This window comes from Sitophilus oryzae, unplaced genomic scaffold (genome assembly GCF_002938485.1).
Source record: "Sitophilus oryzae breed Bouriz unplaced genomic scaffold, Soryzae_2.0 scaffold_1442_pilon_pilon, whole genome shotgun sequence".
NCBI lineage: Eukaryota > Metazoa > Arthropoda > Insecta > Coleoptera > Curculionidae > Sitophilus > Sitophilus oryzae.
In genome coordinates, this window is record NW_022146107.1 from 6,915,595 (window position 1) to 6,940,475 (window position 24,881).

Below are 24,881 nucleotides of genomic sequence, written 5' to 3' on the forward strand. Positions count from 1 at the left end.
TGCTTATTATTAGAGAAAAAACAGCAAAATAAACGGTATAGATCGAAATGGAGTAAAAACTGGCTTTTAAGCGGCGGCTACACGAAAGCGACTTGCCTGCACGGTGTAGTTTGCGCAAACTAGAAGGAACACTGTGCGGTGTCCACACGATGCAAGTAAGAGCGTACATTCGTCATTATTTTTATTCTGAATTTGTGGTTCCGTTCGTGGAAAGACCAAGTGACAAATTATTGTTTTTTTATTGCTTATTGTTAAAGAAAAAACAGCAAAATAAACGGTATAGATCGAAGTGGAGTAAAAACTGACTTAAATAGAAAACCATTTTCTTGTACGCATAATTTTTTCTGTTTCTATCGGAATAATCTTTCAATTTTATCTTCCATAGACATGGCAACGATCAATATTTCAATAAAACTCGTCATAAACTCCTTATTGGAATAAGTATGAATATCAGACATTTTCTAAGAGTTGATAACTAATAACACAAAACCCACAAGTCACAGAACTGTACCTTGAACTCGCTGATACCGTCTACACGTATGATATCACCGCACAAACTGGTGTGCGCAAACTAAAATCTTTGGCAGCGCGACGTTTACGCAGGCCGCGTTTGTTGGTTTGTGCGTGCTACCGTTCTACCGTCTACACACAGCGAGTTCCCGACACAAACAGGTTTGTGCAGGTAAGCTCGTGGTAAAGCTTGTACGTGTAGCCGGCCCTTTAGACGCTCTTTCTTCCCAAGGATCAGTTATTATTCAATAAAATAAACATTTATATCTTTGAATAAAAAGAATAAGGAAGGGGTATATTGCTCCATGTATTCATGCATGGTGGGCGGAAAAAGGACTTTAGGGTGGGGATCTTTGACAGTTCTGTTTGACGATTGATTTGACACATTTGAATTTGATTTGAAATTTTGTAGATTTCTCAGTCTTTACTGAGCTTATTTTATGTTATTTATTATTTATTCTACTACCGATAGTTGTATAAAGGTAGTAAATCTAGATGGAAATTGTGGTAGAACTTAAATTAACAGTGACACTATTGACATTTTTCGAAAAAGACTGAAAAATAATTGATTGTGTAGCGTGGTCTCGGTCAAAAATCGAGTGAAATAATGGAATAACTTTTCGCTATGTAGTGATACTATAAATAAACCGATCATTTATGAAATTCACTTAAATTAACTAATTATATATTTTTTCTTGCATTTTTTTCACTACTTGTTAAAGATTAGATGTCAAAGAATTTAGATACCTCAATTTGACTTTCAGTAGCGTATCGGATGCTTGTGTTAATAAATAATTATTATAACTTATCTATTTTTATTAGAATTATATATTTCTATAACAATTTTAATAAATACCAACATTTATTCATAACGTAAAATAAAACAAGAAATTATTGAGTCTAACCCACGTCTACCCTACATCATAGTTTTACACTTTTTAAATAAAATTAGAACGGCACTGATAAACCGGAATTTAAGTCCGCCATATTTGAGTCCCCTCCCGGTGGATCTCAGATTTTTGATATGCTCCTTCCTGAATCTTTTTATTCACAGATTTATATGTATAAAAACCGCTATAAAAGTCGAATTTTGTCTCAAACGAGAAAATTTAATCGAGCAAAGATCTCATCGCCAGGCCGCTGACCAACATACGTGTGTTTATAATGCAACACTTTATACTAAGAAAACATTTATACATTTACAAAATCGAACAAAACCTAATAATACAGTTTGAAACAATTAAAACTGAGTTCTGAGTTATAATTAAAAAAAGTTACGCTTAACCTTTTGTGTCAAAATTAGATTATTACTTTCGCAATTTTTACACCATTTGATGACCGGTGGCGCCTGTGGTTAGTCTTTTACTCCCCTTAGAAATTATTTCATTAAAGAAAAATATGTTTTATGATTTTGTCTGCCATGCATGGATATATCGATAGTATTATTCAGTGGCGGCTCGTGACTTTCTTTCATGGGAGGGCACAAAAAAAATGAAAAGCTTTCGAGCAGGGGCGGATACAGAAATTTATTTTAGAGGGGGCCCAAACAAAAAGTAATGTAGAATATGCTTTTTAAAACGCCATTTTTAACCCAAAAGCCTAATATTTAACCCAGTTTACATATTTTAGGGGGGGCCTTGACCCCATTGGCCCCCCTCTGTATCCGCCACTGCTTTCGAGCAACTAAAAGATAATTATAATAATTTTTATATTCTCTAAACGTTTTGTAAACAAATTTTAAATGGATAATTTTTAATACATATAAAAAATTAACACAAAAACATTATTTGTATAAAAAATCCATCCTCCTGTCTTTTTTTTTGCTGAAAACTTCGATCACTTTGTTGTCAAAGTCAGGTATCAACTGTATAAACTTTTTTTCTATTGACAATGTTGCCAGAGCGTTCAGTCTATCCTCGGACATAGTACTTCTCAAAAAAGTTTTTATACGTTTCAGAGTTGAGAAACATCTTTCGCATTCCACCGTCGTCATGGGAGTTGTACAGATTATGTCTACTAATTTGTTGGTTTCCGAAAACACTGTCGTCAAGTTATTTTCCGATATAAAGACTAAGACTAATAAAACACCGTCTACACTGCACATATCATCTCTCTCATAAATTGCTGTAAGCTCCGTTTTTAATTTTATACTGTCTAACATTGGATATGATTTTACAGTAGATTCAAAATGATTTTGTGGAAATGACTTCCTGTAAGATTTGAAACTTCTGGCATCAAATAGTTTGGCTGCATTTAAATGATCCTTAAAATCGAAACGGTCTTTGACATGAACTAAAATTGTATCCAATACTTCTTTTGCGATTGTACTCCGACTGTCTCCAGTTGATGTCACACGTGGGCGCTTGGCAGGATGTATTACTTCATCTTCGTCACACTCCAAATCATTAAAGCTTTGCCTGATTTGAACAATTTGTTGCTCAAATTGATCAACTGCGGCTTGCATTTGGGAGCTCTCAATTCCTCGAGTTTGTGCCTGATTGAAAAAAATCTCGACATGAGGCATTAATCTATGAAACATATTCAACCAGTACATGAACTCTGGACAATCTAAGAACTTTAATAAACCAGATGCCTCGCTTATTGTTTTTGAATCAATTCCTGGTTGATCAATAATATTTTCCAAGCATTCTTTAAGCAATTCATTATATTCAAAAACAGTGTTTACGACTCTACTTTTAAAATTCCATCTCGTAGCTACGGCGCGTGGTAACCTCCGTTTAACAACTTGATCCAAAACCGCTGTACGTTTTGGGGATCGGGAAAAAAAAGTTGAGAAGGACTGAACATTTGCAAAAAATATTTTGATATTTCTGTTACATTGTGTGGCGCGTTCCATAATTAAATTAAATTGATGTGCATAGCAATGAACGAAGTGAGCGTGGGGAAATATGTTCTTGATTATTGCCTGTACTCCATTATTTTTGCCACTCATTACTGCTGCGCCGTCGTAGCTTTGTGCTATTAGTTTAGAATTATCAGCCGGTGAATTTAAAATTAATTTCAATTGGTCCATGAGGCAATTGGCTAAAATATCTGCAGAATACCCCTCTGGTTTAACGAATGCCCAAAACTTCTCAAAAATTTCACCGTTAAAAACATACCGAATTATAACTACCATTTGTTGTTGATTTGAGGTATCTGTTGTTTCGTCGGCTTCTATGGCAATAAACTTAGCGGATTTTATTTGATTTATCAGTTCATTTCGATATACCTCAAACATAGCATCTAATAAATCATTCTGGATTGTTTTTGAGGTGCCTTTAAACACTTTGGCATCTCTTAAATGTAATGCAAGAGCGGAATCTAATTCAGAGGCAAAGTTGATTAAACCTTGATAAATACCTGGATTTTCAGATGAAGATGTTTCGTCATGTCCCCTCAACGCCAACTCAAAAGCACCGCAAAATTTAATACACATTATAATTCGCCGTAAGATATGACGATTTTTGTCTACGTTTTCATTATACTTTAGTTTATGTTGCAAATACGCACTATTTAATTGTTCTCGAATGTCCACTTTTCCTAACACATTAAAGTCAACATAGGCATTCATATGAGCCTCCGAATTTTCGTGTTTTTTTGTCCTTTCGCCTAAATGTTTCAAGTCACTAACACCTTGATAAGTCCACGACGTGTTCTTTTTTTGAAATCAAACAAACGAAGCAAAAAAGTTTATTTGTTGTTGAACAGCCACATAACCACTTATATTTCTCGTAAACACCTTTGTTAAACACTCTTTTGTAACTTCGTGTTTTACTAGTAGACGTATAGCTAATGTCCAAATCTGGGGTAGGTCTTTCTTGTTCTTTAATTAAAATTTTTTCCTGGTATTCCAGCGAAGCCTTTTGAAATATATATTGCACTCAATTTAATTCTAGTTCCATATTCAATAAACTTAAAAATAATTAAAATCAAACAAAACTCAATAACTCCAAATCAACAAACAATATTCAATGATCCGCCTCCTCAAACTGAACCAATCAATTAAATAACGTGTGTGTAGAGTAGTGTTCATATAAAATTCGCCGACGTTGCCGTCGCGTCGCAAAGCGAACCGACAAGTGCATGCGAAGAGAGGAAGAGACGCAAAATATTGTGCCCATTTCGCTAGCGAATTAACCATTACTTTTAACGGTTCGGTCACCAGATCGTCAAGAATATGCAATAAATATCGGGACAAAATATGAGTGGTCCCCGGAAACAAGTTTTGATATCCGTTGGCTGAAATATTATCATCTCAATAGTCGGAAAGTAATTTTGATTATTTTTGATGCAATAATATAATAAAATTATTATAATGATAATAATGATGTACTATATTTTTAATTGGTTGGATTTATGGTGTATGGAGGGTGGGCACGTTCCCTTGTGCCCTTTAGTACCAGCCGCCACTGGTATTATTCCATTTATTTATTAAAACCACTAAAAGAATAAACATTTTCATATCAAACAAATTAGGTCAGCAATGGGTTATTAATACGCAGCCATCTGCAAGCAGATACTGTTTAAACCCTTAATTTTAATTAATATGAATATATACATCGCATTTTCCAAATAGCATTGGGTTTGTACATATTAGGTCACGCGCAATAAAATATAAAGTTATGGTTTGTGATTTTTAAACCAAATTTAATGTTGCCCCTTTATTGCCTATTATTCTATTTATCCTTATATTTTACAACACGTGGCAAACTGAATCTTCCTTTTCAAAATCACTCCTCTCTCAGGGAATGATAGCATCTAGCATTCACCAGTAAAAATTTTAAAAATAGCTGTTGAACTTTTATTGGCGCAGTCTTAGCAAATCAGTGAATGGTGAATCAATGATTTCCGTTCATCCAAAAAATTGTACATTAAATAATATTTATGTATCTTTCTAAAACTAAACAATTATACTTTTTCCTTAATCTTTTTATTCAAAGGTCATATCTAATTTTTTTGGGAAGTAGAATTAATTCGTTATCATCAAAGATATTTCAAAATAACTGACTCCTTCATTTCATGGTGCTGACTAAACCTGAACAGGGAAGAAAAACATTGATTAAAACCTGCAATACTTTGATAGGAAACAAGCGGACTGGTCAATAGCTAAGGAAATGTCGTTCTATTTTTATAGCGCACGCAATGTTGATATTAAAGGACACTCCTAGTTCTTTACCAATTCGCAATATTTTTCAATTGACCAGAAAATTAAATATTTCGAGTTAGAAGCCAACTGGTAGCGGAACTAAAAATTAATTTTCGGAGTAATTAATGAAAGAAGCTATTCTGATTAGTATTTGCGTCCTTGAGTATCAGTTTTTTTTAAATTAGTGACTTCAGCTAATAATTTCCACAACATTATCCAAATTTGAAAATTGAACTGTCTTTATAACAATGGTTTTGTTTATTAATTCATTATTTTCTATGTGCATCGTTTTTAAAATCATACTTGGTAAATTACCGCCGCCTCTGTATTTCGCTGTATAGATTTGGTGCATTCTCCGCCGGTACTGCCACCATCGGAGAATATCGTAAACAACTAGTATTTACAAATACACGGGTTTAAATAGCGAGAATATGAAAAATTTATTATTTAATTATTCTAAAAGTGTTAGGAAGTATAATTTGTGAAAATTCTAAAAATAAAAATAAAAAAGTAAATATTTTGATATCTTCAGAAGGTCTCACTTGTATTATAATTTATTATTCCAGTTAAAGTACTTTTTACATGAGTTCAACTACGGTAGCGAGCATAGTTTTAATCACCGGTTTTGCTAGTGGGGCATAATTGGGGCTATTTCGGCTATAACGAAATTTTTTATAGGCACATATATATAATCTTAGAAGATGTTCATAAAACATTTAATCACTAGTTGATTAAAAAAAGTATACCGGTAATATTGCAAATTATATTTTATCCTCTCATAGTATAGGTATGTATATTATTTAATTTTTTGATTGTGTAATGAATACTTTGTTTACTCACTTGTTTCGTCGAACTGCTTGAATCCATTTTTGCTTTTGATTAAATTGGTGTGGGAAACAATGAAGCTATAAGATGTTGTTTCGGGAGAGTTGAATATCCGGAAAAGTTGAAGTATTGAATGTTATTGCACCCAACAACGCTCTAATTACGCTCTCCTTTACGCGTTAACATTTTTTCTTTTTATTTAATAAATTAGGTAGGTTTATTCCCAGGTTTATCGTTTGATTTACATAACCTATTTTCCTTAAATTTCCCTAATATTGTTTCTGTGGTGCACATCCGACGTAAGTTAATAGATGGTTAATATACATATATATCTATGGTTATTATCAATTTTGTTTTATATGTTAAACAGAGAATAGGTACATTAAAGAAATGCTAACTTCATGTTAAAAAATGGAAACAGACGCCACCTGGTGTAGCCTGGCAGTACTAGCTAAATTGAGGGGAATTGGAGGGGCGGGGCTTAAAAGAGGGGAAATTTTTTAAAAAATATTTTTATCATAAATATATATATATATATATATATATAAAGTATCACTGATTTACTGTTTAAAGTTAATAAACATATTTTTTATTACTTTAATATAATTTAAAGTATTAAAAAATATGTCTATTAACTTTACACAGCAAATCAATGATATTATTAAAGACTTATTATTTTCAGAGAAAATTCATAGTAAATAAATTACACATTTAGTAAACAATATCATTTATTTTTTAGAGCTGCGATTTACATTACAATAATATTGAAATATATATATATTTTTTAACAATGAAAAAGAATATCCCAGAACCTGAAAAAGAAAGATGATCAATTAATGACTTAAATTAGTTCAAAATACATTTTGCAAATAACTAGTGAATTGGAAAGATAAACATACTATTAAAAATACATTTTAGTAATATGTTATCATCTATTTACTGATAATACATAAGTATATACTAGGTAAATAACATGCATAAGGGCACTATGATACAAATACCTAGTAGTTGTATCATAATAACACACTAATGTCACAAAAAATATGTGCTAATTTAAATTCCTTTAATGATCTAATGAAACACTATCTAGCCTCAATACCTGCCATTCCAAAGGCAAAAAAACTATTATACCAAATAAATATAAGCTGAATTAAACATAAACCAAGCCAACGTGCATAAACAACCAAAAAATGCATCAAAAAATGCTTTTATCAGATCATACCCTTGGATATATTATGTATTTTATATATCGCACATCCCGTTCAAAAGTTTACTAACTCAAAATAGAGAATATAGAGAACATTGTCAAGAGAAGTAAAAGAAAGTTTAAGTTAAGGCAATATGCTCCTTTTTGCATATTAATGGCCAAATAATATAATGTTGATTTAATAAAATTTTACTGGCATCCTTCTGAGGTATAAATCAGATTAAAAGGACATTGTTTTTGTAATAATTGTTTGTTTTGTAAACATTTTTTGAAGACAATACAGTTTTGAACGGGCTGTGCGATATAAACAAGGATCTTACTATTATTTGAGGTTAGAAAGTATTTAAATAACATAAAACATAATCAAAATCATTTTTCATCATAAATTATAGAGAGGTACTTACGTGTTTTGATATTATCAGGAAATAATACGTTTAGTTAAACAGGTACGCTGCCAGGCAAGTTCTATCGGCGGGTCCTTGCAAAAGTTGAAATCTAAAAATACAAAAATACGTTTACATCTTAGTTGTATTTACGAATAAAGTATTTGTGTGTAATTTCAGACTTACCAGTTAATTGAATAATCGTATTAAATACATCCAAATGGTAATTTAATATTGTAAAAAAGCAAAATTGTTTTAAATCACTTGCCAGGACAGACGGCCAGCTTCTTTATTGACAAAATGGCCGCGGTATCATGATTTAAGCAATGTGAGTGACAAAGAGAGCCAATGCCTGGCAGATGTTGCTTTCTTTGTCGTTGGTCTTGGCACGTTTAAATTTGACTGTTGCCTGTTTTCCCATACAAGTGACACCCCCGTGATGTTAAAGAAGCATAACATTTATCTAGTTCAATGCTACGAAAAATGTGATTATAAATTCTGTGCCTTTTTAACATTTTAAAACAGCAAACTATATTGAAGCTTATCATAATTAATAATAGTCATCTATCGAAGAATGAAAACGAAATTATATTACTATTGAAATGCGTTTTGATTTTTCAAAAAAATTACTATATTTTAATATTTTTTTTTCTAAAACGGTATGGAAATTTGGAAAAGTATAAACGGAATGAACCATTTTAGAATAGACATTTTTATGAAGAATATATTTTTCTCAAAATGTCAATAATAAAAAGTTTTTCCTCTTGTAAAGACAATCACGGGACATAGTGTATAAGAATCTAATAGGTAAACTTATAGGTTTGTTTTAAATATCAATTCTTCAACACTTTAAAACTCTTAGCAAATTTCACTTAAAGTGTAAACGGTATGGGAATTTGGAAATGTATAAAAAGATTAACCATTTTGTGCAATGCATTTTTCCTCTTGTAAAGACAATCCAGGGATATACAGTATAAAGAAATCGACGAACCGATGAAAAATTTTCGGATCTGCTTTATTTATATATAAAAAGACTAATCGGTGTTAAAAATATATTTCCGGGAGTTCCATTAACCTTTTCAAATTTCTGCCTGGAATCCATTATTGAATTAAGCGATTTTCCAAAAGCGGAAAATGATTGACGCAGCTAGTTAAATGTCCAATAGGAATAGAATGGCTTAATGCGAAATAAAAGGTGAAGGATATTTTTTAATACACAGGGTGTCCCATTTTCGTGTGTTTTATGGGGTGTCTCTCGTTTATGCGGTTGAGAGAAAAGACCGAGTCTAAATTTCACTCGAATACTCCGACGTGTATTTCACATCTTCCTCTAATAGTGGTTTTCTTCCTTTTGTGTAAAGCCTTGGTACAGATTCGAGCGCCAATATATTGGGTATACATGAGAATATGTGTGCGCTCTCGTCATGTGTGTTCACCTCATGCGAAGAAGAATGCAGATACCAATATCCATATTTTATTCTCCTGAAAGGTATTGCTGTCAAGTGATCTTAACAATATAATAAAGATTGTCCATTGTCCAGTTGTCTATTGTAGCAGCTTTGGATTTTATAATAATTTGTATCACTCAAAAACATTGTAGAAAGAAGGAAAAGTGGTGGACAACACAAATATACAGAAGCAGAGAGGCATAGTACAGAGGCCTGGGTTTTAAATGGCTGATAGTCAAGTCAAGCGCTCTTAATAAGATAATACAGAAATTGTCCAAAGATCTGATTGTAGCAGCTTCGGATTTTATAATAATTTGTATCACCCAAAAACATTGTAGAAAAATTGCGAAGAAGGGCGTTGGCTTTTTTTTGGCGCTTTCTGTTGTCTCGTTCAATTTCGTTTCATTTCGAGCTATTTCTAAAACGTGGCGGTATCTGTAGCTGAGGCAAAGGACTTTTTTTCATAAAATCTCAGCGAAATAAGTAAATCTAGTCGTTTCTAAAACATATGCTGTTACGATGATATTTCGTTAATTACATCTCGTTTTATGTTGATATATATTCCACAATATTAATATTTGAACGCGCGTTTATAATATGTAGAGTAGATATTTAAGTACAAATCTTTTCGCACACTTAAACTGCAGGAATATAATTATTACATATTTTTATTATTTAATTTTATAATAATGAATTAGTATATATGAAACTGTAGGTACATATATGTTATTATATAATGTTAGTTTGTTTACGCGGCCTTAATTGATTATTATAACAGTAGTATTGCTTGATAAGTAATACGGGCAACATCATTAATATATCGAGCTGATTGGGAAAATTATTGATTGACCCGATGTCAATAAAAGTATGGTCCACGGACATTTTTAAAAAGCAATGTTCTCTTTTGTTTTAAGATTTTTAAGCGATCTGTACCGCAGTCCAGATATGACATTCCGTATCCGCCAACTCGATTGTTCAGAGTACAGATATTTTGGTATTTACCGAGGTAATTTACAAACGCTCATACCTGGTTTTATGAAAAGCACTGTTCATTAAAATGTTGTATCCTATGTTATAGGGCTTCTTTCTCTCTACAATTTCCTGTCTCACGATGTACCGTTTGTGTCCGGGAAGGGATCGTAGTTTCATAGTTGTCGATTTTAGAAAGAAATCAGTACATGGTATATTATTTCGTATATTTTTCATTTTATTGATTTTATGGAAAGCACTGTTCATTAAAATGTTGTATCCTTTGTTATAGGGTTTGTTTCTCTCCACAATTTCCTGTCTCACAATGTACCGTTTGTGTCCGGGAATGGATCATAGTTTCATAGTTGTCGATTTTAGAAAGAAATCAGTAGATCGTATATTATCTCGTATATTTTTCATTTTATTGATTTTATGGAAAGCACTGTTCATTAAAATGTTGTATCCTTTGTTATAGGGCTTGTTTCTCTCTACAATTTCCTGTCTCCAATGTACCGTTTGTGTGCGGGAAGGGATCATAGTTTCATAGTTGTCGATTTTAGAAAGAAATCAGTACATCGTATATTATTTCGTATATTTTTCATTTTATTGATTTTATGGAAAGCACTGTTCATTGAAATGTTGTATCCTTTGTTATATGTTTCTCTCTGCAATTTCCTGTCTCCAATGTACCGTTTGTGTCCGGGAAGGGATCATAGTTTCATAGTTGTCGATTTTAGAAAGAAATCAGTACATCGTATATTATTTCGTATATTTTTCATTTTATTGATTTTATGGAAAGCACTGTTCATTAAAATGTTGTATCCTTTGTTATAGGGTTTGTTTCTCTCCACAATTTCCTGTCTCACAATGTACCCTTTGTGTCCGGGAATGGATCATAGTTTCATAGTTGTCGATTTTAGAAAGAAATCAGTAGATCGTATATTATTTCGTATATTTTACATTTTATTGATTTTATGGAAAGCACTGTTCATTAAAATGTTGTATCCTTTGTTATAGGGCTTGTTTCTCTCTACAATTTCCTGTCTCCAATGTACCGTTTGTGTCCGGGAAGGGATCATAATTTCATAGTTCTCGATTTTAGAAAGAAATCAGTACATCGTATATTATTCCGTATACTTTTCATTTTATTGATTTTATGGAAAGCGCTGTTCATTGAAATGTTGTATCCTATGTTATATGGCTTGTTTCTCTCTACAATTTCCTGTCTCACAATGTATAGTTTGTGTCCGGGAAGGGATCATAGTTTCATAGTTGTCGATTTTAGAAAGAAATCAGTACATCGTCTATTATTTCGTATATTTTTCATTTTATTGATTTTATGGAAAGCACTGTTCATTAAAATGTTATATCCTTTGTTATAGGGCTTGTTTCTCTCTACAATTTCCTGTCTCCAATGTACCGTTTGTGTCCGGGAAGGGATCATAGTTTCATAGTTGTCGATTTTAGAAAGAAATCAGTACATCGTATATTATTTCGTATATTTTTCATTTTATTGATTTTATGGAATGTACTGTTCATTAAAATGTTGTATCTTATGTTATAGGGCTTGTTTCTCTCTACAATTTCCTGTCTCACAATTTACCGTTTGTGTCCGGGAAGAGATCATAGTTTCATCTTTCATTAGTTTAGAACTCACAATCATCGGGACTGCCACATATCCGATATTTTTTCGCGGTAGTCCACTAACGCACAGATATTAATGAGAGGTAAAGACCGCGCCCCAACAAGTCTTTTAAAAATCCTTTTCGTGTATAGGCGGCTAATGAAACGTAAACACTATAAAAATATGCGTATGTTTATACTCAGCTCATGTATGCTCAAATGTGTACGTGGCTTAAGATATATTTATGATTGTAACTTCGAAATTGTCACGCGTTACATTTTACGGCTCTTCCTACCATTTGTTGTTTCTATCTATTAATACAATATGAAAAAGTTACCCTTTAAACACTTCAATTAGTTATTATATTGTTAAAAATAAAGTTTTTTTTTTTTTAAAATATATATTTTATGCCGTAAGCGAAATTGTGTCGCCAGTCACAGATTAGGCCTGCTGCCGTTTTGTAGATTTTCCGACATTCGTTTTATAGTGACATAGCACGTTTCACATGAGTGCCGTTGTTTTCCTTGCCTTTTTCGACTTAAGAAAGTAGGTCAGTATCTTTTCTTGTATAAAAACCAATACAATCTATAAATTTTAAAAGATAGTTTAGAAAACCTTTGTTACTTTTCCTACATTTTTTTTCAGCATTGTGACCTACATTGGTACCTCTTTACCTTTACATCAAGATTTCTTTAATATTCTCTTTTTAGGAGTAATAAATTTTATATTTGAAAATGATAATTGAAAAACAAAATATGAAAAAATATATTTTTTTACTTTATTATGATATTTTCTGAATAAATTTTGTTTCAAACTCTATAGTTTTTAAAAAAACTCATCCAAAGTTTATCACATCGTGCCGGTCATTAAAAGCTTTCGAATCATATTTGCACACAGATCCAATATTTTGGATATAATATTTTTAAAGTGTCTTTCATTTTCAATATCTTCTACCACCCGTTAACTCGATTTGAACATTTGAATTCCGAACTCCAAACCGGTCGCTCCGGACGACCTTCAGTCCAACGAACAGTTCTTCAGTCTGATCGTTCCATGCAGTAGGGCTCATAATTAGCATACATGTAGGGATTAAGGTATTGTTTACGCCTCCTGCTGTCTCCGCAAAACGTCCCTCAAAAGTGGTTATTATATACCCGAAAAAGTTACCCCTATAATTTTTTGATTTTTTAGGTAAAAACGTATACAGCAAATTAGATTAAGAATTTGACGGGTTCCATTTTATTTTAGTCATCTCTGTTTCTAGGTTAATTGATAGGGTGCGCCCTTTACGACATCGCTTAATATACCATCGTAGAGGTATGCCAGGACAATCTTCATTGTAAGAAAGGATCCAAATCTAAACACAGGCGGAAACGTAACAGGACTAGAGTAAAGGCAGGAGGCACTTATACGGAAGAGATACCGACACCAGGAGGCATCAGACAAGATGACAGCCTTAGCCCATTTCTGTTCAATCTTTTAATGGACAGAATTATAGAGGAAGTATCATCACTAAATATAGGATACCGAATGGGATAGAAAAGAATCAGCATGGTATGCAACGCCGATGACGCAGCCATTTTCGTGGAAACGGAGGACGACCTGCAGAAACAGCTTCACAGATTCTACCAGGGTCATTTAAGCGATTTAATATTAATCATATCTACAGAAAAACGAAAAGCATAACCTTAGCTAAAGAACCCGTGAGATGTAAGTTGGTAGTTCAAGACAAAATCATCGAGCAATTCTCACAATTCAAATACCTGGCTATGGATCTGTCGAGCCACCATGATCCAGCGAAGGACTTTACAGTCAGGATCACAAAAGCGACTGGTTGCCGGCTGTTTAAGGTAAACAATACATGAACGAATACATGAACGATATGATAGCAGCGTAAAGATATGCGTAAAGACTTGTAACAGACCAATAATGACATATGGAATAGAAACCAGAGAGGAAACCAACAAAACGAAGAGCATGCTACGAGTAGCCGAGATGAAAACGCTCAGGACAATAATGGGAAAACAAGAAGAGACCGAATTAAGAACAATCGAATACCGTGGAACAAATGCAGGTAAAGAATATAAAGTAATGCGGCGACAAAGAAAAGAGGTTGTACGCGCTCACGTGGAGGCGAATGGATAGAAGAAGACTGCCACGGCTAAAGAAACCAACAGGAAAAGAGTAAACCCGGAAGCACCTAAGATGAAGCCGAAGCTGAAATCTTCAGAACTGTTACAGAGGAAGTCCCAGTCCTGCACCAAATCAAGATCCAAGCATCCTGTCCAAAATGTCACGCACAACTCCGCCCCAACCAATGACGCATCTGATTTTGGCAGCACCTCGGTTTTTTATTAGATAGAAAATAATTTCGAATAGAATTACATATCATTTACCAACTTCGTTACTTTTGCCTTTAAAAATCATATTTTGAAATCGAGCAGCTTTTGTGTTAAAAACACCAATCTTTAATCAAAGAGCCTGGGAAAAGCAGATTCGATCGTCCAAAGCCTTCGTGTTTCTCTGCCGTTACGCCCAAATCGCATACCGTTTTTTAAATGGAAACAAGAGTGGATAGCAGAGATTTAAAACTTTTTACGAACAATCTGGCAATAATAATATCTGTATTTCTCAAATCATGCTATGAACCGGCGGTCACACCAAACAAAGCCATACGCGAAGTGTCAACGTCGACATGCGCCTGATAGTTGAGGCTACGTATTGCTTTGACAGAAACCTTGTCGATTAAGGAAAATTCTCTATTACTTGCAATAAGTAAAAAAGCAAATGCCAACCAAGCTTCCAGCTGTAAAATATATAATATCTACAGGTACAATAGTTAATTTAACCACATATTAGGCTATACCGGTAAATTCCAATTTAAGTAGCTTTATTGTAATTTAAAAATTGTCTTTATTTCTAGATAATGTTAAATATCTCTTTTTTATTTTTCTCTCCCAGAATCTGAAAATCAATTTTGGGGACACCCTGTAGAACTGTCTATGTTTTTAAAAAGTGCTGTGAATTAACCCACATATGCTCACAAAATTTCATCTCAATACAAACGGTCGTTCTCCTGAGCCTCCGCGGCGTATAAGAGGCGGCACCCTGTAAATATGGTGTAATTACCAACCTGTAAATATGCAATATTTTGAGCAAGAAGGAATTAGAGAAGCACTTAAAAATTCTAGTTTAATTTGGTGAAGGTTACTTTTATATTTTATTATTTTTCCGCTGGTTCTGATAAGGAAATAGACCGGTAAATTACCGGTAATTTCATGTTTTATCAGATTCGAAATGTGACTTATGGGACTGTCCTTTTCATGAAATGGATATCTACTTCGCGAACTGAAACCAACCAGTTTGCGAATCTAACCTAACCTAACCTGTTTATGAAGTGCATATCCATTTCATGAAACGGACAATTACACTAAATGGATGCGACATATCGATTATGGGTAGATTGAAAAGTCGGTAAATTTGCAATCCTAATCTATAAAATAAGGAGTTTGTTTGTGAGATATTTCATTTCTAACTTTGCGAAGGCATAGCACACATTTTTAAATTTTATTTCAGTAAAAGCTAAAATATTCCATTATTTTTGGTGATTTAAAATTAAATGAAATAAAAATAAATAAAATCAAGCCGAGAAGTATAATTAGAAAAGTGAAAAATGATTTTTTTTATGCAAGAATGTATTCCGGGAAAAGCGATTTAAGCTGATTAGTTTTATTATTTTAATTTTCTTCTAAAGGGAAAGTGAGAAATTTCTACAAAGACTTTAATAATGTTTCATTGCCTTAAGAGGGAAAAAATCTAATTTTGCATAAAAATCGCTTTTTTCGCTTGAAAATACCTCAGTGGACAAAAAATGTTTTCAATGACCGAGGTGCCCATTGAAGACACAAATAATTTGCTTTTAATTCTAAAATCTGTAATTTTACTCTGTTGGTATTAATTAAACCGGCAAATTTGATTAGCTAATAATACATTATCTAATACATGATTCTAACACCTTTTAAAAACGTTATTTATATCATATTTTTTCTATTTTAAACACTTTAATGTTTTCTAAAACGAAGCATTATAATTTCAGAAATACACCTACATGTATTAGTAACTAGGATAGCAACCATATTATTATTACAGCTAGATTGGAAATTTGTTGTTACTACAGCAAAATAAACACTTAATTCACAACAGTACACCAAAACACTTTTTAATCATCTGCTGATTGTGCTAACATGGTTAGCGTTTCGCTAACCATGATGATTAAAACTTATATTTGATATCCAATTGTTTTAGTCATTGCACAGAGGGCGCGATATTTAAATTCGTTGTTTTGCTGAAATACATTGTGCTGATGAACTGGAATTTAAATTTCCGCTGGGTTTCAGGTGGTAGCTGTAAAAAATGTCAAGTTACACATTATTTCCCTGACATTGTCATTTGTTTTGACACTTAGATTTGTATTACGAGTTTTTTTTTTTTTATAAAATAAAATAGTATTGTAATACTTTAAGCTCACAGCGCTTTCAGATGGGGCGGCCCGTACGCTGTTTTTTCAATATAGCTCATCCCGACGGAGCATACGCGACCAATGTGAAATCGTTCATATAAATTCATGGTACTTGCTACCGAAGTCGCGGACGGTCTGCTGTGCAGACGCTCCGCTCCATCTGAAAACGCTGTTAGTCTACAACTATTTTTTTACTATTCAATTTACATAGTCATAAATATTGATTTATTAATCTGAAATAAAATCAACTACTGTTTTTACAGCAAGCAACTATTTTATACTCTATAGAGTTAAAAATATATGTTTTCAAAGAAACAAAGGTGAAATATTTAACATTGTAACAGAGGTAATCAACTCATATTTTTACATTTTCATTTTACAAATCTAGGAAATATTTTCAAAAAAAATCATAAAACTGTGGAAATATTAAATTTTGAACGACTGTAGATGAAAATATTTTTTTTTTTTTCAAATTTTATTTTTAATATTATTTTTCTTTTTCTTGGGATAGTAAGATGAAACGTAGTAGAGATAATAAAAAGGAGTAATTTTCAGGCTAAAAAGACGAATATCAGATATCCCCTACAAACCATAGTATGTGTAGTGAAATAAAAATGTAATAAAAATTTTATGTGTTTCTATAAGCTTGAACCTTTATTAGTTTACTAGTATTGGAAAAACTAATCTTAATACACAATTAATTTAAAATAAGGACAGAAAACCGGGTGACCAAAGATCGTTGCACAAACTGCCATTTGAATGCAATTTAGAAAATAAATTAAAAAACTTATTTTTAAAATAAAATCATCAAACTCACATTTTAAATAGAGTTATAATACAAAAAATATATAGTACACGAGCAAGGTAAATATACAACATTATATATCATTCAAATGATGTAGAATTCCTGAAATTTACGCCCCCATTAATACAAAATGTCTTTAACACCTGAAAACAAATTTCAATTCTAACCATACTGGGAAAGAAATTTATCATATATAATCTTTCAGATAATAATAAACAACATGTACTTTTAGTTATTTATGACATATTGTACAAAAATGAATGTACAAAATTTTAAATTTTAGTTTTTGTATAAAAGTATGTAACTCTTTCTTTATATTGGTGTTAAAATTAAGCTGAATTTATTATAAAAATGTGAAATGATTCATTTAGATTTATTTATTTATTTGGAATAAGATTTATTGGAACGCTTCTATAATACCATGTTAATAATCTAGTTTCGATTTCATTAATGCAGTTTAACAGCCATGTAGCTAATAATTTATTCCAGATATATAAAAAATGTTACTCCATTCTCAAATTCCGTCACTGTACATAATGCTAATCAGGTTAACTGACATGCTTTGGGACTATTCCAAAGCATGTTACAATGGATCTCTCATTTTATGTTTAGATATAATTGATGCAAACTGTTATGCAATATATCACATAATGTGTACTAATTTTGTGTTAAAATTTGTTACATAGAAAATGTTTATCATATTTTCTTATATTATGAATTATTACTTTGAAAAGAGTGGTCCGATATAAGAGGAACTCGGTAACTATTTACAAATATTTATAAGAAAGTCCCAGATGAATGACCGTAAAATAATTGGCTACTAGGGCGTAACAGAAAACACAAAATTAAAAATATAATTTCTTACATTTTCTTAATTGAGGTATATTTAAAATATAAGATATTCTATTCTCTTATAATATATCTTCCTCTATTGACACTTGTCCCTGGCTAGAGTGTTGTGGCCAGGAATTGCACTAAGACACACAACGATGCAGGATAGGACTACCCTGTCTGTCATACCAGACACCCTCTACTGTGTATGGTCATGTATCACGGTTAGAGAGTGTAGGGGGGTCTTAGCCTAACCGCCCGGACCAAGAGGAGACAATCTGACCAAATCAAGGAGGCTAGGAGGCCTCAAATCCAAGGAGGAGAATTCTACATAGATTCTAGATAGATCTGGGACAACACTGGTATTAGATCTATGGAGAAACCAAGCAAAGAGGTGGAGAAAATGGAGACAGATCTTCCAGCCTCCACCTCACGGATACCTCAGCCGGAGACAACATCCGGGACTGTGAAGGGGCACGGAGGGCTAAACCCCAATCGTGGAGGGGAGTATACCCTCATAGGAGGTAGATGCCTACTCCTCTGAGGATGAACATCTGTTGTCAGAAGAGGATGGAAATAATTTCGCCCCCTTCTACAAGAAGAATATCCCCACGTACTAGTATACTAGTCAAAGCCTGTATGATTAGCTATAACTCAAGAAAGGGAGACACAATAGATCTTTAAATGCGGTGATTATAACCCCTTTTCTTACTCATTCTACCTTCTACACTACGCTTAAAAAAGCACTATTTTAATTTAAAGTAAATCATAATTTCTATTTTAGCATTTACTAATTATATTACTATATTTACTAAGTAAGTACTATCTTACTTAAAATGTGTTAATTAATTTTTGTCACTTTGGGAAAACTGATTTTAATCAACTTGGTGTCCATATATAAAATATGATTTAACTCATAACTCATGTGCTTCTAAACTTACATTAAAACTGTCTTGTACCAAAATAATTTTTATTCAGGAGCAATTGGAAGATGCTCATACCAGCTGAGTACAAAAGTTAGATATTTGATCTATAACAGTTTCATAGAGCCACACCTTCGCTACCTAATCCCTTGTTGGGGTGCAAGTGAATATTTGTTAAATAAAATGCAAAGAATTCAGAACAAAGCTGTAAAACAAATATATTGTCTTGATTTTTATACTCCAAGTGAAGATCTTTATAAGAATTATCCACATTTAAACGTCAAGAAAATAAAATTACTTGAACAAACTAAACTTGTGTACGGTATACAGAACAAACATATTAAAAGCAATAATGTACTGAGCCAAAGCAATCACACCCGTTTGTAAGAACAAAAGAAACACTCAGAAACAACTATGCCAGGACCAAAAAAGGACAGGACTCTCCCATATATAGAAGTGTGCGGACTTACAACAAAATCCCATCAGCATTGTTAAAAAAACCAAAGAAAATTTATCATAACCTTAAGGAATATTTAAGAGACAGGGAATAACTATGTGAAATTCTACATTTATTTTATTTTTTAAATTTTTAACAATTTTAATAATTTTGTTATTACTGTTGAAAAATGTATTATTTTTAGGCCCTTGGTGCCAGTACTTGTACAGATTAAAGGTCATAAATAAATGACGAAGAAAAAAAATTGGGCATTTTTGGAACCCTGTTTTTTTGTGAAAGAAAGCACGCCACTTGATTTCTAATTGGAAATATATTATTTCCAATTAATTTTATTTAAAAATCTTCATTTCTTAAATGTGTAGAATAAACGGGTTTAGTATTCGGTTATTCATATTTCTAACGTTTCCCTAGCCATTAAACATCAGCTGTTTAGTTTATGGAATTTATGGAATATGGAATTAGAGATAATATTTACTAAAATATTTTATGAGAAAATTTGCTTCTACAGAGATACCAACGATCAAAGATGATTTATAACTGTGCAAATTAGTATTACTTTCAGTAAATCAACATTAATTATTACTAAAAAAAAAAAAAAAAAAATTTCAACATTAAAAATATATTTCTCTATTTTTCACATTAGTATTTCAAGTAATTTTGAACACGAAAGTACTAGGGGTAAAGATTCACATTTTTATGTAATATTAACCCTTAACTACTAATCTGCTAATTTCATGATGTAACGTCTCATAGACGTATATAGTTTATATGGCTTTTGAACAGAAAAAATTGAGTTTAGAGAAAATTATTTTTATAATACACACAATATATAATAAATATAATAAACTGTAGGTCCCATATACTTGTGAAACACTGATGACACATCACAAGTACATGGGAGATGCAGCCGACGCTCTATACAGAGTATGGCACTGTAAGAAAGATTCTAAAAAAAATCGGAAATCGATATAGCTTACACAGGGTCTGGCAATAGTGCCTCGGGCATTGTAGCTCCTAAAAATAAAAACTTGGGAATTTTTGTTTAAGTGCAGACCTAAAGTATGTACGAGAATGTATTTCAGAAAAAAAAAATATTTTAACTTCTATAGGGTGGCTCAAAAAGCGTGAGTGGATCGGGATGATTTTTTTTAAATTGAACACCCTGTATATTATTTTTCAGCAGATGGAGAATTAAAATGATTTTTTTTGTATTTAAAGTATTTCAAAAATTTTAATGGTTTCTCAGATATACGGTACTATTTCATATGGCTCCTTTAACGGTAAAATACGAGAAAAAATTATTGGGTGGCTTTGATAAAAATTTACTGGTCGAAAATGGCATATGAAATATAAAACCGCGAATATCTGCGAAATCGTTAAAAATTTTGAAATACTCTAAATACAAAAATGTTTATTTTTTAATTCTCCATCTATTGAAAAAATAATATACAGGGTGTTCTGTTTAAAAAAATACGAAGAAAAATTATTTTATATTTTAGAAAGTTTGGCATAGAATTTTGAGCATCCCCTATGATTTGCCATTACCGTATTTATAGCAAAGTAAGTACAGACCATCTAAAGTAAATATCTAATATAGTTTTGATTTCATGACAGTTCTTGTATTTTTAATTTTTTTTTTATTTATTGATATCTCTGAAACTATCGAAAAATATTTAATCATATTATAGAATTAAGAAAGTGATGTGAAAGGAAGCCAAAAATGCAATAATATTCAGGGTGTTCAATTTAAAAAAAAATCATCCCGATCCACTCACACTTTTTTGAGCCACTCTGTAGAAGTTAAAATATTTTCCTGACACATCCTAGTACGTACTTTAGGTTTGGACTTGAACAAAATTCCCAAGTTTTTTTATTCTAGGAGCTACAGATGCCCGACGCACTATTGCCGGACCCTGTATATCTATATAACACTCAGGTCTAGCGCACAATGTTGTCTGTCCTTTCGTGTTCGTTATAAGCGATTTCGGCTGTAAATGTACTTGTCCACGAATAGTAAAACAATAGAATCTCAAGAGCAAAAATGTTCATATATAAATTTAAATTAATAACATCAAAAATAATATGTTATACGGATGTAAAGTATTAATATATTTTACGTTCTCTTTATGTGATTTGTTGTGGCCCATTTTAGCAAGAGGCGTCTCACGATATTTTTTAATAGCTAAAATAGTATAAATTAAATTTATTACTCTTTTTTACTATTATTATTTATTTGGGCTTAAAAAATTGTGATAATTTGATTAAATGTAAGAATACTAAAATATAAATATATCTTATTAGAAAGATAAAATAAGGCTAAACTAAAAATGTTATGTTTGATGTCATAATATAACAGGACACGATTCACCATTTCTTTACCACAAATTATTCAGTACCTAATCATAATAATTATTATAAATTTTACAGCATTTCTCTCTCTTTAATTGTAATAAAATACTATAAACATACTATAAAAAAATAAATAAAAACTAGTAAAAAACAATATTATGTTAACAATACAATATACAATACTAACCATACGATATATCATAAATGCATTTAGATTCAATGTTGACATTAATTTTTTACGCAAGAATTTTTTCGTTATCTGGTAAAGATTCTCCGTTTTAAATTGATGAAATGCTCTAAAAAAATGGCGCCAAAGTCGGAATTACAATTGATGATAATTTTGGCGAGGTCACTTTCTAGATGTTATTTACTAAAAATTGACATAAAACTTGTCAAGAATTGACATCAATTATAGAAAGATTAAAAAAGGATAGAACGATCCAAGATACACAAATGTGTTTCCAAAATATTATTCTTCCTGAATTTTAAACTACACTATATAAAAATCATTTTTAATCAATATAAAAATAAAATGCAACCTTACGGGCAAAGTAAATGACATCTAGGGCTTGATATCGCCAAAATTATCATCGATTCTCATTCCCAGCCGTCGTTGACGCGTTTTTTCTATTTTTTCATAATAACAAAAATAATTTCAAATATTTGATCGATTCAAAATGTCAAAATGGATCAGTAGAGGGAATAGAATTAGAACGTATTTAATAAAAAATCAATGCATTTAATCGTTTACGATCTCTCTAAAAGAGTTAAAGGGCTTTTGTTTTAGCTTGATTGCCATATATTAAATACTTTTGTCTTTCTTTCTTTTTGATTAACGCGCGACTCCAACTAAAAGAAGTGTTCTTAATTTAGTTGGATTTCGATATTTGAAATTAATTTCTATTTTTTGCTTTCGGCGCAGTGAAGCAAATTAGTATACGATGTTTTTTTCTGTTTCAGTAGTAATAAAAGAATTTTAAACAAAGCCTTTGTTGAAAATGCATCCGTCAAAAGTATATTCATTATTTAAGACTTGTGTTATTGTCGAACCGTATATAATTGAAATTTAAAATTCTGTCTCTGCCGCATTATTCTTTTGATGATTTCTAGATATTACTCAATAATGAATTTATTTCCTGATATAAAACATATATGCCTAAAATTATTACATATTTTTTTAGTAAAATTAAAAGATCTTTTCAGGAAATATAAATTTATAAAGTTAATCATGAATTAATTTAGACTACATAAAAAATCTATTTCTGTATTGTACACTTTTATTACAACTAATTTTAATAAATAATAGATAACTGATTTATAAAGTTTAAAAATTAAAATTAAATTCAAAGTGTAAAAATAAAGAATGAAGAAAAGTATTGAAATTAGTAGTCTGGATTGCCTCCTCGGGCATTACTGTACTCTATTAGATGGTTTGGCATGCTGCCTATCAGATTATCTAGATAGGCTTGTGGAATTTATTCCCGTTCTTCGATTGCTGCCAATTATTAATTCTCATAAAGTAAAATATGGGTTATTTCGTTTCTTTATTCGTGATTTTAGAATGCCAATCGTGTTCTATTACGTTCACATCTGGTGAATTAGCAGACCATCGTAAACACGTTATTCTCTCTTCGTTACAAAAGGGTTTGGTTTGCATTTTCATTGTCCAATGTGTTAGTACATTGTTATCAACCAAGATAAAATTTGGTCCAACTGCTCCTCCGAATAAACGCACAATTGGATTTAACACCTCCTGAGTGTAAACTCGTCCTGTCAATAACAACTAATGGTCTTCGAGCGCCTCTCATTTTCCCAGCCCAAAACATTACACAACCCTCTTGAAATGGGATACAGGGCTGAGCTGTAGCTAATCTGGCTTATCTTCCTGGAGCTCTCCAGACATGGATTCGTCGAGAATCCGCTATTAGGCCTATTCGTGTTTTATCTAAAAATATGACATTTTCCCAATTTTGATTTTCTTCAACCATTTCTTGTGCCCATTGTAAACATGTACGTGTTTGCCGTTCTGTTAATTTTGGAAATCGCAAAAATCTCCAATGATCTAGATTAGGAGACCTTCATCAACGTGATAAAGTTTGTCTTGATACAATAACTCCCTCATGGCGTGCAAGCTCGTTACATGAAGCTTTCGTTGTACCGTTGATTGAAGGAATAAGAAGATGCGCAACATTATGGGCGATTTTGTGGCACAAAACATGTCCGAGATGTAGCTGGCGTTACCGTCAGCCTGTCCGAGAATTCCGAGATTTAGTTTAGCTCTGCGCAGCGGATAAATAATTCTGTACCGTAGTTCTGTTTTCAGTCATCAGAGTGAGTGGTTGCCGGAGACAGTGTTGCCAGAACTACTAATTAATCCGCAGATTTACGGATTTTGGGTACAGTACCTTAATAATGCGGATTTTCTTTCATTAAACAATTTAATATAATATTATATGATTAAACAAAGAATGGCATCAGAGTTGGCTTGGAAATGAAGATCGTTGTTATTTCATATGTAAAATATTATGGTAAATGTCAATAATCGACATTTCCAAGCCAACTAAAGACTGTTTTCGATTATATGACATATTCAGTACCTACCGGGTGCGTTTCAAAAGTGGCTGACCCCTACAACTTTTTTATTTTATGAGATATAAAATCGAGATTTGGTATGTTAATATATGATATAAATTGGGATTGATTGACGTATTCAATTGTTTTTGGTCACTTTCTGTTTCACCGGAAATTATTACTACTTTTGATTTTAAAATGGCACCCCCGATATATTTTCACTTTATTCGATAAAAAATGACATTCTAAATAGAATGACGTATCATATGTCAACTTTTGACATTCTCGCTTAATAAAAAATCGTATTTTAA

The 24,881-nt window shown here is 31.9% G+C and overlaps 2 protein-coding genes across 2 annotated transcripts in view; both read right to left on the reverse strand.

Annotated features, from left to right (window-relative positions):
• LOC115877173 overlaps window positions 1-24,881 on the reverse strand; it is a 128,967-nt gene that overhangs the window by 88,910 nt on the left and 15,176 nt on the right. The window lies entirely within an intron of this gene.
• On the reverse strand, window positions 2,294-3,949 carry LOC115877255. The gene has a single exon (XM_030893407.1). The coding sequence runs from the start codon at window positions 3,947-3,949 to the stop codon at window positions 2,294-2,296; it is 1,656 nt and encodes a 551-aa protein (XP_030749267.1).

Coding starts and splice junctions, on each gene's coding strand:
- LOC115877255 (XM_030893407.1), bottom strand. CDS start 3,949: ATGTGTATTAAATTTTGCGGTGCTTTTGAGTTGGCGTTGAGGGGACAT.